Source organism: Varroa destructor, unplaced genomic scaffold (genome assembly GCF_002443255.2).
Source record: "Varroa destructor unplaced genomic scaffold, Vdes_3.0 BEIS01000003.1, whole genome shotgun sequence".
NCBI classification, from domain to species: domain Eukaryota; kingdom Metazoa; phylum Arthropoda; class Arachnida; order Mesostigmata; family Varroidae; genus Varroa; species Varroa destructor.
Genome location: NW_019211456.1, coordinates 39065996 through 39082870, shown reverse-complemented (window position 1 = coordinate 39082870; position 16875 = coordinate 39065996). Strand labels below are relative to the sequence as shown.

Genomic DNA, 16875 nt, shown 5'->3' with positions numbered 1-16875 from the left:
ATATATATATATATATTTCTCTTCTAAGACTAGACAGCGCATATTCGGCTCTGTTGGTGTTATTTAGTTGCTTTTTATTATTGGTAACATATCTGCCTATCTTGTTGCCAACATTTGTAGAGGATGCCTTGAACTGGTATGCGAGGTAGAGGAGTAAATACACAGTAAGTTTCACAGGTCTTATATACATAGTTTTTTTTTAATTTTTTGCGCGCTACAACATTCATCCGCCATAACAATAATAATATAATACAATAAATATTTAACTTTGAAGAGTATCATTTAAAACGATGGATTGTGCTCATTCTGTCGCATCTGCGCGTTTGGTTACAATCGCGCAAGCTCATCGGATCTCTACACTGCTTAGACATGAATGCAAATATTATTAATACACGTTCGTTAGCCTAAAAAATCATAGTATTGCTTTGTTCACAGTTAAGAGCTATCGTGTAAGTATTCCACTTTGTAATTAATGATGAACTTAACGCCGACAGTATAATAAAGTATGCTGTGTAAAAAACTTCGGTGATAATTTTGTTATATCTAGAATAACTGAGCTAGAAGCTTAAAAGTAGAAGTCGAGTTAATAAGTGTATTGCCTCATAGCATCACGTGTACTCGACAAGCCATTACTTGGGTTTCTCTAGCAAAACTGCCCTTACTAAATCTTTCGAGTTCGCCTCTGTGTTATGTCACCTGCATTTTTTATATAACTAATACGAACGTACATCATTGCTACTTTTACCCTGCGTTTTCGTCGCTGTTCAAGTTGCAACTGATACATTATATCCATCGAACAGCCGCTGACTGGCTGCTGGCATCAATACAAAGCCTTTCCCACTATCAGTTCTAATATTTGATTTCTGATCACTTGCGGCCTAATGTGTAACGCTCGGAAAATGTATTTAACGTTAACCTGTGTTATTTTCTAGCCGGTGTCGTAACTGTTGTCATGAGTTGGCGTTCAATAATACCTTCGTATGTGACAAAAAATCTGCTTCAATAGTTGCCGATAATGGTGACTGACGGAAGGCCCGAGCCCATTTAAAATAATCACAGCGAGTCGTTGCCACTCAATGCTTTGTGTGTGCTTCTGTATTTCGATTGAAGTCGCTGTTGTAAAATCTAATTTTAGCCATTGCTACCTTGTCTTTCTCATCGTGACCATGGCCTTTGAGAAAAATCTATGGTTATTAATACTAACTCTGACCGGCAATCTCTATAATAAAGTGAAGAAACGAGAATAAACTGTACGAAAAACCGGTTGATATTTTTGTGCTCGTACACGATCTTGGAGGCGATGAAATGACGTTTATGTTTTTATCCGTTCAGGAGCGTTAAGCTTTATGATCCACCAATATTTAGAGGTTCACTTTAGCTCACTTGGGTCAATTCTACCAAACACTGCACTTATTTGTGGGGTTCATTGGAGATGTAGTAGGGCATCTGAACGCGGATGAGAACTCGGCCGAGTTAGACAATACGCCAATTACTCTGTGGAGGAGAAAAAGTTTAGTTCTTGAAATTAACCAGATTATTTTGATTGCGTGGGTCTGAACGCATTTTCTGATGTTGGACTTTTTTTCAGTTGAATGACACTCTCCTTTAAAAGATCTGGCATGTCCAGTTATATATTTATAGAGCCTATAACACTAAATCATATTGTATTTTTAACTCTTTGCCTACTTAGTTATACTTTATGTTGGTACACCATATTTTATTTTTCTTTTTTCTAGCAAACTTTGTAAAGTGTGTCCGTCTGAAATGACGAGTACTGTTGAATCAACGGAACCTTTTCACAGAACTCATATGCTATCGATGTTATGAGACATTGAACCTGTATTTTGGCGCTGTGTGATCACTGAACCGGACTTCATTGATGGCACGCTCCAGAGTAGAAACACCACACCAGATCTGTGCATATGTGACAAAGAATAGCTGGTCATCGGTGAAATTTACTCCAGGTAGGCGAATATGGGCAGATCCACTGACAGCCTGACGTTGTCGAAAGGCCTAAAGCAGGTACCAGGAGGGCAAATGTTGCAACGTGCACCCCAATATTTCAAGCGTCAAGTTTAGAAATGTCTTAGGTAATCACCAAAATATTTCCCGATAACAACCCGTCGGGGCACATTAATTGTTCCTGTAAATCTACATTATGTTCATGAATAAATGTTGCATTTTGCCGCGATATTTTCAAATCTATTGATATGCATAGATTGCACAGATGTTGTCCTTTGGTGCTGCGGCTGCTGCCAACTTTGTATCAACTAATCAGCCATATAATAGCTATAGCTCGAAATGTACATCTTTTGCTGCTTATAAGTACAGGTTATTGGGGCAACGTTAGTGAAGCTTCGGTATCTGAGCTTAATTACTCACTGCATATGCTTGCTTAAGTCCTCCGTTATCTGCAATGTTTTCGCCTTGTGTCTTGAATCCGTTCACTTTCATGTCGACCTCGTGGACCTTATAGGATGAATATTGCTCGACCATGCAGCGGGCCTTATCCGAAAACTTTCGCAACGCTTCGGGTTGCCACCATTGTGCAAGATTACCTAATCCATTAAACTGTCGGCCCTAGTTGTTTTCAGGTCCCCACAAAGTACAAAATAAAAGGAACTCTTAACGTCAATTTCGCAAATGCATCACTGCAGTACCTTATGATGTGAGGATTCCAAAATCCCTCATCTGTATCAATGCAAACTACGCAAGAGAAAAGAGTGACAGCAAAAGCTCGTCTGTGGCTGCAGACCTTATCGTCGAAGCCATGTGTGATCTCGTGTCCGATGACAACTCCTATACCGCCGTAGTTCTTCGCGGCTGGGTAGCTCGGATGAAACATTGGTGGTTGAAGAATGGCAGCGGGCAATGTAATAAAGTTACCTTAAACAGAAGAGAACATAGTGTTGGCAAAAAAAAAAACAGGCATTCTCAGACTGAATGATGCTATGGGCCCTCGCAGGCTAAACATTTTAGCTCGTACACGACCTTAAGAGATCCACTGAATTAACGATAAACTACTATTTTGAGTTTAATTAAAAAAAACTTCTATTTTCACAAAGGAAATCTACACATAGTAGTTTTGGAGCTATTTTTGTCTTAGTTTTTCGAAGACTAAACTTGATGAAGTCTTTGTAGGGTATATTTTATAATTTTTTAATCATATTTGTGATTTTAAAATAGATTCGATCACAGAGCAGAAGCATGCAAGGGTTGGAAGGAGGCCAGTAAATTACGCGAACGAATACGATTATTTCCAAAAAGACACAAAGACCGCGTTTATTTGAGACAAAAAAAATGTTATGAAAACTGAGCAGTGAATTTATTGCCCATCCAAGTCCACAAGGGTACAGTTGGCAAATTGATATCCCCAGCTTTGTAGTTGCGGTTTTTGTAGTACACAATTTTTTTATACAAAAGACTTCGCTACTGAAAATTACATTGGTTTTTATCGTACAAGCACATAACTGCTTCAATGGTTTGTTGAAAGGTTAAGTCGGGTTTACTAATAAAATGATATATTTGCGAGTATCAATGTATTCAAGGCAGGTAGTACCAGGTGGAACGTGGTAGTCGATTTCAGAATATGGTACGCAACAGTGGAGTATTACTACTGCTCTGGGGAATACTGGATGCCGGTTAAAATAATTCTTTTTCTAAAACGGTATAAATTTGCGTTTGAGAGGCTTAACCGAGCTATCAACTAGTCTTATATATATATGGATACTAGCTTCTAATGGGAAACGGCTGATTAGTAAATAGGTTCAAACGAAATCATCTACCAGTAAAACAGGTATTGATGGCACAGGAGTCCGTCGTACAGGATATGCGAAAGCACACCGAAGAACACCGTTTTGATAAAAAAAATCTTTCACCAGTTGTGTACCGTTAACGTGTATTTCTGTTAAAAAATAGGTTGGTTAACATTAACATCTATTTTTACCAGTTCTTGTGTAGAAAGCATTCACAGTTCCAGGGTTCATTATCCAGCGTTTGAGGTCATTGGGCTTGCCAAATCTTTCAAGCTCCTTCGAATAGCGGAACCGGCTTACCAATAGGATGTTAGTAAACACATCATCCGCTGAGAAGTTCAACTGAAACGATAACCCGTGGTTTGTTCTTGTTTGATTATGAATGGCGTTGTGATATAAGTTAGCATTGTGCTGATTTATCATGCGTAAGATCATTCCGTGCTATTATGTTAAACATCTAGAGCGAAAGAAGGATCCACCTCTGTGCTCGACGTGAAAAACTGTTTAGTATCAACATACAGCCATTGAAAGCAACATTAACTATTAAGTACTAAGAATAGCAAAAATAAACAAATTCTACAACAACAATAATTGAACTCAGATTCGAGGAATTTTTGATAGGTTCTTCTAAACTAGCCCATTATATTTCTTACCTGGTGTTCCTTATCGAGCCAGTTCTGATCTAATATTTCTTCAGGGTAGGCGACCTTGTATCGCATGCTAATTGCCTTATGCCTTGCGGCAGCTTTGGTTTTGCTATCCATCCAGTCGAGGTCATCCAATTGTTTCAGAAATGCTGTTCGAATGTCTCGTATCATAGACTCAGCCTTAGATGAATAGGATTGTTGCGTTTAATAGAACAGTTCGTTGCTCTTTTTCTTAAAGATCGAGCGTCGCGTACGCGTATCTTTAAAAGACGTTTATTCTTTTAATTAAAATAAATTGTATTTTTCTGTATGATTTCGGTTAAAATAGTCAGCATAAATGAACATCGTGCCTTAGCATGTACCGTTCTTTTTAGATGTAAAGTTCCTATTTCCAACGTTCAACTTTCTAGACGAGGCTGCAAATACGAGACTGCAGCTAATCGAGTTCTTCTGTATGGAGTCAAAAAAACTGAGGCCTTATATTCCTGAACAATAGATATTCCCACACAACTTTCTACTGGACTTTTTTTTACAGCACCCGTTGCTATTTGCTTTAAAGCGCGTGTTCTCGGTTAGTGGGAATTGTATGTGTTTCCTAAAAAAAGTGTAATTTTAAACGGCATATTATGACATTTGTCAGCAGTTCTCCCTTACCGAGGATTTCATGAAGGCTGTGTAGTGATTCGTCACGAACATAGCTCCCGTTACCATGCCCAGGTTGAGGTTTACGAGAGTCACGCAGAGGCGCCACCGTGGAATCGGATGACTTGTTCCTAAGGTTATATTAGGGCGTTTGCAACCTTTACGTGCGCTATGTTTTCTATATTTTACATAAGAGCTAAAATATTCTGGCATTTGCCTAACTTCGTCCTGATGCTTTAAGGGATAAAATGAATAATTAGGGTGCATTTCATAAGGTAACGTTTTTATATATAGTGTGAGTTCCACTACTTTAAGCCGGGGTTTTCTCACATTAAAAAACCAAATGAAGACAAATGTATGCTTCTTTTTCTATTTTCAATCATCTACTAATTCTGTTTGTTCAGTTTTGGCATAAAACTTTATTTTACGTAGACATAGCTGGATTTCAATATGATACCAGTCCAAGCAAAAAGTCGATTTTCAAGTATGTTCTATAAACCGTCAACCAGTTCAACTTTGCGCCGTTTTTCGGCATGTTCGGGCCTTGAACGACAGTACCCACTTAATTATACGATTATTGTTCATCCACTACGATATCGGTCAGCACTACATTTTTAATGTAATTTTCGCGAACCTAAGCAACGTTTTTGTTTAAGACTGAGAAAAGCAGGCTGAGATTACGTCTTATTTTCAGAAACTCTACCCCCTCCCCTTAAATTTATTTCTATTTATTTATTTCACTAACATGAAAGCGCTTTCAAGTATTGAATAGAATCACTAAGTCAGGAACTCATATCAACGACGACATTGTGACGACATCTGTTACCAATAGCTTACAAAGGAACCAGATTATCTAATAATTCCAACGAAAACAATCCTTTGCATCACGCATCATAATAGTTTATTTTTAGTTTCTTTCTAAATACATTGCAGAAACCCATTTACGATGTACAGTTTTTTTTTTTAACTGATTTTGAGAAAACCTCGTTTAAGGTTTCTGGGCAGCAGTTAGGTATCCTTGACTACACTCGGAAGCCCGCAGGTGCATTTGACAGCCAGCTTCAGCTATTTTACATTCGTAAAAGTTCTAACGCTCGCAGATGTGCGTATCAAACATATTTACGGAACGCCCTAAGCAAACTGATGCAAAAATCGCGAACGCTGGCGATAGGCGATGGGCGTTGTGTATTTCAAATAGCTCTGATATCGTTGAAGACTGATAGCACCAAAAGGAACTCGAAAGTAGCAAAATCAAATATTGTAGAGGGCAATGACACGTACTAACACGATAACGTAACTAATCTTTCAAAGTTTCTTTAGCATTTTGGAACGTACGAGTTGAACCTTTATCCTTTGCTCCGCCGTGAACTTCCCCTTGGCTAAAATGACTATTTCGAAGGAAAATTCTATGCTTTTGAGTAACGCCTGACAAGAATAAATGCTAGATACGCATTAGTAAACATCTGACTGTCCCGGTGACAGCTTATTGGGCACTGTGTGTATCTGCTAAATTTCAGGAATACGTAGCGGTCTGAATTTGAATCTTATCGTCTATACACTTCGCTTGATGTTGAGAGCCAGCCGTGTGATAACTTGCCGAAGGGTGGTACGGGACGTGAAACTTGAAAGATTTTAGAATTCACAACTTCGCACGGACAAATTGGTTAAAACGTAACTACTATGATGCCAGGTGCCGAGGACCATATTGTTATGTTGCTTTATTGTTCGCTAGATTTCTACCACGATTTTATCTTTTGTCACATTGCTTCATACAAACCCCACCAATTTTAAATACAACACAAGTCTGTGTGATCATTTGAGCAGAAAGAAAATGGCGTTTAGTTGACCTGATTGACGGTATGCACGACCAAGGTGCACTTAAGCGGAACTCAGCGCCTTATTACCTTGAAGACGTTTCAGAACTCTACATGTTATTACCTGCGAGAATATTGGCGTAACGCTGCCGCAGAGTCACGAAACGTTTATCCATGAAGTTCATTAACGTGTACACGACTCTCCAGCCCATGTAGTTAGCCACTGTCCTATGAAAATATTTATTACGACCAGCACACTGTCTGAAGACATTCGCTTTTGAAACTGTGTGCGATTTTCAAAAATGTATCTAAATATTGGTTCTGTCAAATAGTCGAGTTTCGGTTATTTATTCGGTATATTCTACAGTAATGTTGTACATCGATATTTTCACTGCCTATTATGTAGTAAGGTGGTACGCATTTCACATCTTGAGCGGCACGCACAGTAATGACGGTAGTGTCTGGCCGTATTGATTCAGACGACGCTCCGTTGTAAATGACCAAGCGGTGCCTCAAGGTGTATCTCTTTATGAAGTAATCTGACGAATAAAAGAACTTTTTCGTGGAATTTGTAGCTTCAATAACGCTTTGAAGATGTCTTCGCAAATTTCGAGTTTGGCCAATACTGGTGAATTTGTTAGTTAACTCTTACTATCTAAGTCTCGGAATGCAAACTCTGAACCTAGTTAAGGCTTAGCCCACTGTTAGCTTTACAATCTTCTTTACTATCCATACATGTAGTAGAATTAAATTCTTAAAAAAATATTATTAATAAAGTTAGTATTTTCAATAATTACGTATGGATCTGATTGTCAGATACAGTTTTCTGGTCAACCTGTGCCTGTTTACAAGGAACAGTCCTTGCAGAACATTTTATGTCCTCTAGAACGGACGCAAAGTCTGCGGGGTTAGGGTCTTAGGTTATTTCAAGATCTAGAATAGTTTAAGGTATACTGACGTACCGATTATTTGTATGTCCATAAAAGACATGTCCATTGAAATAAATAATGTAGAACTAAAACTTAAATCAATGCTTCAGTGTTGCTAGATATTAAACCACTATTACGATGCTGATATACATACGATATACGAGGCTGCGAATGGACTCTACTATAAAGCGAGACACACTTGTAGTGTGTCTCGCTTTATAGGGTTGTAAAGGTGATGTAAAATTTAAGCTACTCACTTCTTTGGTGTTGACTTTAAAAGCTCATTCAGCTTTTTCAGGTAGTTTGGCGCATAGACTACAAGCCGTTCATCCGGGTCAAACTGTCTGCAAGTGCCATTATTACTTGAATTTAACGCAAGTACTTTCGGGGATGGACTAGTGGTAGCGGTGCCGCCCAGCAGCCTAGAACGCCGAATTCTAGCCCACCACTGAACCTTCCCAATCTAAACAGTCGCTCCGTTCATACTTCGTAAATAGAAAAAATCCTTTTGTTTCAAAAAAGTGTCTTCCATTGATACACAATTAGAATTGTAAACAGAAGCGGAAACCTACATTCTATAGATATGGAAAAACATGTTTTTTACAATGCAGAACCAATTACAACAACTAACATACATACGCAATATAAGAATCTAAACACTGCTATAAATAGCCTAATTTTATTGAGTGCCTCTCTATAACATTACGTAATGCGATGAGTGAATGAAGCTAGAGGGGAAAAAAGAAGTTTCATATTATAGCAGATCTAATTCCCTGCGTAAGTTCAATATCGTACGTAAGGTATAAAAGGAATAGATGGCTTACTTTTGAAAAACGACTGACGAGAGCTTTCTGATACGTAGGTGCGGAACGAATGCGTCCAGCTGGCCCAGTGTCATACGGTGGTTGATAGCCGTGAAGTTGCGTCGTTCTTCACTTGGCTCCATGAACTAATAGGAAAATGTATTTTACTTATGACGAAGTGTACATGAACTAAAAACAAGCACAGAAGTTTCTGAAAAAATGCTTAGTCCATCACGGCGATAACCACACTTTAGCGGCCGTGCATTCCCGAGTAACAACGGATTTCCACAGTGAAATATACACATCCATGCTTCCACACGACTTTTTTGGCCATTTTGTATACTATGTTTCTAAGCACTTGTAACGTAACCTGTAATAGTTGGCGACTAAATTTTGAACGAGTAAGTAGAAAGCGGATCGAGTATTCGCATCATCATAAATTTGAGTCACGAAGTGCTACGACCATACATATACCTCGAAAAAACAACGATTTCCAGCTGCTTCTGCAAAGCTAGTGCTAGTCATGCTAGCGCCAAATAGGGTCCACAATTTACTACGATTCTGTTTAAATCATTACATGGTGGCTATTAAATGCAGGTAACCTTGTCGGTGAGGGGCGATGCAATCTAGGCGGCTTATGCATATCCCTTTGCGCTCGTTGCAATGGTAAGTTTGAATATAGGGTCATTGCTGGTTCGAGTTGGTAGACAGTTACCATGCCGTGTTCTCAGTATGCTGGAGAAACCCCAAGGGAGTTCGGCAAGACCCACCTCGATTAGACTTTCTAGTGAGAGAAAGATGATGAACCTGAGGACTGGCGATTACTAAAGTGATATTGAATACTTGTTCACGCAGTAAATATAGCCGAAGGTATTAAAAAAATAAGCGGTGACGTCTTGTCAGTGTAGGCAGTCAACGTTGTTGGGCTGTAGCGAAATGCCAACCAAATCGGTCAACGTGTTTCTCAACAAACGGTTCTAATAAACATGGATCGTGGAATTAGCAATTCGCTCGACTCCACGATACGAGCTGGTGGTTGATTATACCGGTTACTGCCTAAAGCTCGAGCTCGGGTGGTAGCGGCATACCGTACGCATGCGCAGTTCAAATATGACAACGTCTTTCATGTCGACGACGGCTTGCGTCCGATTAGCTCCTAGCAGCTCCGCAGCTAACACCATTGTTGTATGGTAAGCCTGAAATCATACGATTCAATTAATAGTTTTTTTTTCTTTTTAGCCTTTTTTCTGTGCCGCTTCATATTTGCCAACATGCAACCATGCTTTGGTCTCCCGTCACATTATTTAGTAAAGCGTACTATAAAGTGATTTCGCAAAAGGGTATTGTCAGACAAAATGGGCCGCCATTGGAAATGGTTGTACAGACGGATAATAAGTAGTTCATCTGTGGTTAGCAATATACACATAACGGTTAAACGACAATATAACCAATAGCTTTGCGTTTTAAGTTTATTTCTCGAAAAGCTTTTTTTAAAGCTACTCTGACCTTGATCTGGCGCCGCCCTCTTGCCGAATTAAGGTCTACGTATGGCACTGATGGCTCATTCTGGTCAATCTGAAAAGTTTATACATCATGTACAGCACTGACGTAAGTGATTATGCACCATCTGAGTTCGCCCATACCTTGAGAATTACCTATGTCCACATTCACACAAAAACGGCTTTTATGCAATTATATTTTTACATATATATATCAAATTGTTTGAAGGGCTCATAACCCCGAACAGCAAAAAAAAAAAAAAAAGGACACAACCGTACTGTAATTACAACTTCACCTGAAGGATCGTCGCGGAAGAGTTCTGCTGATCAGCCTGCGAGAAAATCATAAAAAAGGTCTCGAGTTTCATCTGGCGGAGATAACCGAGAGATCGGTGCCAATCAAACGTGTTGAGAAAGTTCTCATTTAAACTTCGATCAGGTAGAGATCTGCGCTTGTTCGAAGTTGGTAACGAGATATAGGGAGACTCTGAAGATGTGTTATTCAATTCATTTTCTGTTGTATATTGCAAAGGGTCAACCAATGGCCATCGAAGTCCCAGACGCTCAAGGAGTGACAACAAGGGCTTTTCTCGTAGCCTTTCGGCAGTAGCTGAAATTCAACTTGATCGGATTAAAATACATCAGTGCACAGATCAGCTTAGGAGCGAAACTTATAAACTAATCAATACAATTTTTCTGCGGTATATTGTTAGTCATTATACCGGTATTTAGAAACAGTTATACTGTCGTTATGCGTATAATTGGGTAATCAATTTCGGCACTTTGTATCACTTAGACACATTCAATAGCAAGCGCCCATCCAAAGCAATAACTCCATTGTGACCAAATATCTTACTTTAGGCTGAAAATGTTCCTTATTTGAATATTATACAATTTACACCTGACACTTACTCTCATTCATGCAAGATTTGTACAGCAGTTTGGCTTGGGTTGTGGAACTACTATCATCTTTGGTCATAGGAGCCTCGAGGAGTTCTGCGAGGGTCAGCAACACCAGTTAGTTCTTAAAAATGAAACCTGCAATGCTTACTTGTACCTCCATATGAGGGTGGCTACTATTATCGATAGTTCTTAAAAATGAAACCTGCAATGCTTACTTGTACCTCCATATGAGGGTGGCTACTATTATCGATATAATACAATGGAAACTCTTGTAGCTAGCATATGGACACGTATACCAAAAAATTGCCAGTTGAGACCCAGTATCGAGTCTGGAGTGAGCCTACAGTTCAAAATCTAAAAGTGTGACTAGCGGCTCGGTACTTATACAATTATTTAGATAGTAAAGTAGTTGACAAAGAGTTTTTTTTTTTGTTAGCTTATGGACGCTAGGCCCTGCTTTAAGCCTAAACAATAAAATCTTGTTATTATTTCGCCATTCGAACCTCTGTTAACACTTGACTATTTGACTAATTTGGTAGAATAAGCAAAAAATAGAAAATAATACTCATACCTTTAAAAACTTGACGCATATCATTTTTTAGCAATGTTAAAGTATCCAAATTGCTTGTGTCTGGCCTTAATGGATGATGAATCGGCCAGCGGCCACACGCAAATTGATAGAAATCCTGGCACGGATCGACAGACGGATCAATTGAACGCAATATTGACGACGACGCGTAAATGCATTCAGGGCTCAAGCACAGTTCTGTCGTACGAAAGGACGAGTTCTCTCCTGACAAATTAATACCCATAAAGACAGATCAATGGTCGGATGCTAGTATGGTTCATACTTATCGCGATGGTTCCTTTGGAGACAGCATGTTCGTTAGGGTAACGGTAAAAAAATTGTTGACTTTGCATGGAGCGTATTAACACCCATATATTTGATTGTCGTATTGATTCGGGCTTCTGACATGTCGGATCAGACTATTATTAATCAATTGTCGTATAACATAAACGAGCAAAGGGATTTGCATTTATTTCTTTCGACATTGTAGTTTTAGCTTTTTTCTGGTAACGAGAAAACACCTTGTGTAGAGTTAGGTTGCAGCGTGCAGTAAGTCATGTCATATGCGGACAGTGTTACATATGTCGTCGAAAGATATCTAAACGGTACATTTTCCGTTTTGTTTATTCAAGTCTGTAATGAATGAAATATAGCGTATTACTGACTATAATAGACTAAAGGATAATGGCAATATTCCTGGTTCTGGGCCCAATGTTCTGTATATACAATTATGCATTTGTAGAGCGTACTAAGTGCGGCCCAGTTTTGGCGTTGCCTAAAAGGTCGAACTGGCGACGTTTTTTTATTAGTGTTTGTTTTCACTTTTCACTGATACTATTCGCTATCCGGAAACTGTTCAGTCTTTGCATCTGTATCGTATCGGTTGTACGTTCTGTATTAGTTCAGCAGCGGCCTTTACACAACGACGTATCCACTGGTGGCTTAGGGGGCGAATCGTGAATGCTCAGACGTTAGATATTAGCGGACTGCTACCTATCAGGCTGGAAACGACTGCCTAAGAGCGGTCGGCGCCCGTTTCAGTTCATGATGGCTTTCAGTTTGAAGCAATGGGATTCAACAACAAATTCCAGTGAATTGCAGCGAGCAGAGAGTAACGAATCTCTAAACGTCGTCGAGGATCCTATCTCGCCCCGTGTGAGCACTATTACAGAGCCTTCCAGCAGACGTATCTTAACATGTGGAATTATGTGCGGCGCGGCCGTCGTCTTACTGTTGGTCGTATCCACGTTTGCAATACTCTATGTCACACGAGGAGATCGGCAACGGATACAAATCAGGAATTTTAAAAGTGTCATTGATTCAACTTTGGCCCAGTCAAGGACGAAAGCTAGTGAAGTGCACGAAAAATTTTATACGAGACCTGACAATATTAGTAAAACTCTCGATCGACAGCCACTTGTGAACGTGACAATGGATGAAAGCCATGCACAAGTTCTCGAAGCCACCACACAGACAGAGAGTGCAATAAAGCATATCATGCCTAGTCATAAAAATCAAAAAATCAATTTGTTTTTTACGCGTAGTACGATATTTACGTTCGATTTAAAATGCCTACTTTTAAAAAATGCCGCGTCAAAAAAAACTGAGTATAGTGCACTTCAGTACAAAATAGTTGGCCGAGTTCCAATGGCGGCTAGAATTCTCATATATGAACAGAGCGAATATCTGTTCCTAGAATTTGGCTGCACCCCGAACCTGAATGCTACTATAAACTGGCCGTTAGAGACAAATATCAAAATCGCTCTTTTAAGACCAGACAATAGTGTTTTTAGTAAATTAATTAATGGATTTGAAACTATCGGAAGTTGCGTGGACCCACATTCGAGGTCATCGGAAGTTGAAAACTGGTCCTATTTTATTCCAACTGTGCGTTCCTTTTCAATGGATAAAAGTGGTCAAATTCGCTTCCTGTTTGAGATTGTACCTTTCGAACAAAAATCGTAATTTGCAGTCAGCGCTTTGGACCTGCTGCTTCTTAAAGCCGCTTACGTTGAACGATGTAAAAAAGTGAAGCTTTAACAAAAGTGGAGGAATTAAAAAATCGACGACTATGACGCATTAGTATGGCAAGGCTGAATACGAGTAAACGTCACATTGGCCTTGAGGCTGTGGTAAGACAGTGATGAACCAGATCGAAATCCGTTGCGTTGCGTACATTAACTGAAGAGAGTCACCTACATTGGATAGTACGTATAAAAATGGAGATCAATTCGAAAAACCGATAAATTCAATTCAATCTTCAAGTTTTTCATCAGCTATTACAGTTAAGGATTGCTTTAGACAGCTGTTCCCTATCACGAATAAAAGTGTATCTGCCTTAGACGAACCTAGACTGTGTGGCATATCCGTTGGTTTAGAAGATAAACACGTTGTTACAGCAACATGATGGGAACAAGAAATTAATTTAACCAGAAGATTTTAGGTACTTCGCGTTGTATGAGCTGAAAAAAGAAGATGATATCTAAAGTGAGAAAATTACGAATACGTAAGTATTATGCTGTAAATTAAAGGAATATTTACGATGGAGAAAACAGTAATGAATTGTTTTTAATAAGCCTTCGAATAATATGTTTATATAAAACTGATATGTCATAGAAAAGAAGGAAGCTCAGAGGCGTAATGGGGCAGTAAAAAAGAATCGAAGAGATACATTTGTATCCCGTAGCTGGTGCGCCGATAAACCCTCAAAATTTTTATTTGATGAAGGGAATGAATGACTTAAGAAATACTGATCTATGCAAATAGATCCCACAGAACGCTGAACACGTGCCGAGACAATATCTATCCGAGACTATATTAGTTTTTTATTAGATAAACATTATGGCGTCAGGTCATAAAGCTGACAGCAATATAATATGCATGACAAGGATTCGACTGTTTGGTAAATGGCAATGACTACCTTTTCTATCTCACTCCAAGTGACGATTGATCCAGATATAATATATCATCTTCGCTATCTCACATAATTTAATCGCGCTTCGGATCCTCATTAATAGTAATAGTTACTATTACTACTATAGATTAGACATACAAACATATTGCTGATGTTAACGTCTATTATACGGTGTCTTCGAAGGAACTTTTTCTTGAAACACGTCGCATGTTGTAATTTTATAAATGAGGCGCCTTATTAGAACTAAATGTAAGTTAATGGATATTTGCTTACCATGGCGTTCGCCCCTGCCGGTTCGTGCTATAGTTGATTCAAAGATAGATGGAATCGAAGTCGTGTCTTTTAATTCACTCTGTCGTTGGGCTATGTAAGCTTCCATATGCGATGCCCTGATGAGCAATAGAAGAATGAGTCCACAGAGAACGGTCAAGATCAACACAAGAAGGACCAGGCCTCGTTCCAAACCACCATTTAATTCTTTCTGTCTCGACACAGAAGTGTAGCAATAACCATGTTAGTTTGCAGAATTCTAAGCTAATCAGACTTAATCCTTATAGAATAATTATCTCACTTTATTTACACGTATTTGCATGTTCATACACATGTCATCTTGCGTATTTCTAGTAGGATTTCAATTTTTTTTTGCAATGCTGACAAACCCATCTCGGAGACCTTAGATACGCAATACTATCTCTGTTGTATTCGAACGTTTGCTTTTTCGCAAAAAACTATAGCGGGGAACATATCCGTAAAAAGATCAGTAAGATTGATGCCAAAAGCACCACTTTATTTTTCTAAGCCCGTTCCTGTACCTTAGCCGAAGGGGACAGTGGCCGCGGGGGCACTGGAGACGGACAGCTTCCGCCGGGCATTTTGAATACTGGGGGCAGGATCGGCGAAATTACGTGGGTTCCATTGATGTAGCCAAGACGAAACCTAAAAGTACTCAATTGATAATTTACTAGTAGTCTTTATAGGAATGGTAGCCAATCCATCATCTTGTTTTCCTCACACAATTTTGTCTTTGTGTTGAATGGAATGCCGTCGTCTTAATGATTGTGGTCGAGTTTCATATATTTTAACTAAAGGCATCGTATTGGTGACAACGACTAAACTCGGTTCCGAATTTCCGTCAAAGTGCTGGCAACATATTTGGTAATCTCCTGTAAACATAGTACTACTATTCCGCATATAAATTTGTATTCCTTCTGTTGAAACGCTCAAATTTTTCAGGATTTATATATATATACTTTGTCATAAGAGCGTTAAAAAATAATAAGAGTCCCAAATAAACTTTTTTTTTTTTTTTTTTGTCTAAGAGCTAAAACCACTTGGTACCTATACAACTACTGAAAGTTAATTGCGTATTTTGCGGTAGCCATTTAATTGATAAACGTTTACATTCTGGATAAATTGGCTCCATTCTATTAACATGTTGGCAAGCTGAATTTTGCAACCGTTACAAGGTTAAGTCGTGCGTTGGTACTCCCTGGGTTCATAACCAGAAAAAACAAACCCGTTTATTGGGTTATATATTGCATTAACTATATAAATTTGTTTTGTTTTAACGTGTTTCGAGTTTCGAAATTTATGTAGATCCACACATGTTTTCTCTACTATGTTATTTATATCAGCCTTTCAACTATGCGTTACATGTAAGCCCGGTTTAGATACCTCACCGTAAATTGCCCCGAAACGCTCTGTTTTTTGTCGATTTCGGTAAATATTCAAAAGGGCCTCGTTTATAATATGTTCTAATACTTTGCACATAACAATACCCTTTTACATATAGTTATGTTTTCTACATATATTTTGCATTACTCGTTTTTAGGTGTAATTATTTATTATCGAGATAATAGTTTTAAGTTGTATATGCCCTGAGGGACAAATGTGGTTTAAATTTCGCGAATTATACCACAAGACAGGTGTGAGTAAGTAATAAAGCAGTGTATAGGTATGATATCCACCACTACCTAAAAAGACTTTAAAACGTACAGAGACAGAATAAATAATACCCAGTCTCTCATTTTTCTGTACATAAGTATTGTACTCAGCGGTTAGCCGCAGAGTAGTGCTTAATAAATGAATACGAATAAATGAATTACGTTGACGAGCTTGAATTTGTTAACCGACAACTATTTACTTAAAAGTCTGTGAGATGATGCGATGGTTATGACATTTGTTCCTATCAGTTGACGCTAATTGGCTACACAATTTTTTTTTTTTTTTCTATTTTAATCATTTGCTAAGCGGTCACCAGAGATTCGATCGTGCTTCTACCTGCCTAATCCTCCTGGACGTCTCAATAGTGTCGTATGCTTATCCGTTCCTAAAAATTCTCAAATTTAAATTTAGTTTTTCTAAATGTTTGCGACATGCTTATTTTAATAGCCAGCAAGTG

The 16875-nt window shown here is 38.7% G+C and overlaps 1 protein-coding gene across 7 annotated transcripts in view; it reads right to left on the bottom strand.

Annotated features, from left to right (window-relative positions):
- LOC111246716 (neprilysin-1-like) overlaps positions 1-16875 on the bottom strand; it is a 31031-nt gene that overhangs the window by 4857 nt on the left and 9299 nt on the right. For 3 of the 7 annotated variants that reach the window (XR_015324911.1, XM_086985196.1, XM_086985197.1), the window contains exons 2-16: positions 15287-15410; positions 14748-14955; positions 11564-11785; positions 11002-11085; positions 10386-10699; positions 10097-10165; positions 9679-9786; positions 8612-8736; positions 8045-8131; positions 6983-7086; positions 5057-5175; positions 4409-4582; positions 3947-4097; positions 2756-2886; positions 2383-2580 (exon numbers count right to left, since the gene is read on the bottom strand). Coding sequence is in view for 6 of the 7 variants with exons in the window: in XM_086985196.1 (XP_086841322.1) it covers positions 2383-2580; positions 2756-2886; positions 3947-4097; positions 4409-4582; positions 5057-5175; positions 6983-7086; positions 8045-8131; positions 8612-8736; positions 9679-9786; positions 10097-10165; positions 10386-10699; positions 11002-11085; positions 11564-11785; positions 14748-14955; positions 15287-15346 (2154 nt within the window). In the remaining variant the exon portion in view is untranslated. Of the gene's footprint in view, positions 1-169; positions 1495-1837; positions 2014-2382; positions 2581-2755; positions 2887-3946; positions 4098-4408; positions 4583-5056; positions 5176-6982; positions 7087-8044; positions 8132-8611; positions 8737-9678; positions 9787-10096; positions 10166-10385; positions 10700-11001; positions 11086-11563; positions 11786-13908; positions 14135-14747; positions 14956-15286; positions 15411-16875 lie in introns of those variants that run through there. The other 4 variants (XM_022796768.2, XM_022796769.2, XM_086985195.1 and 1 more) reach the window with 4 other exon arrangements.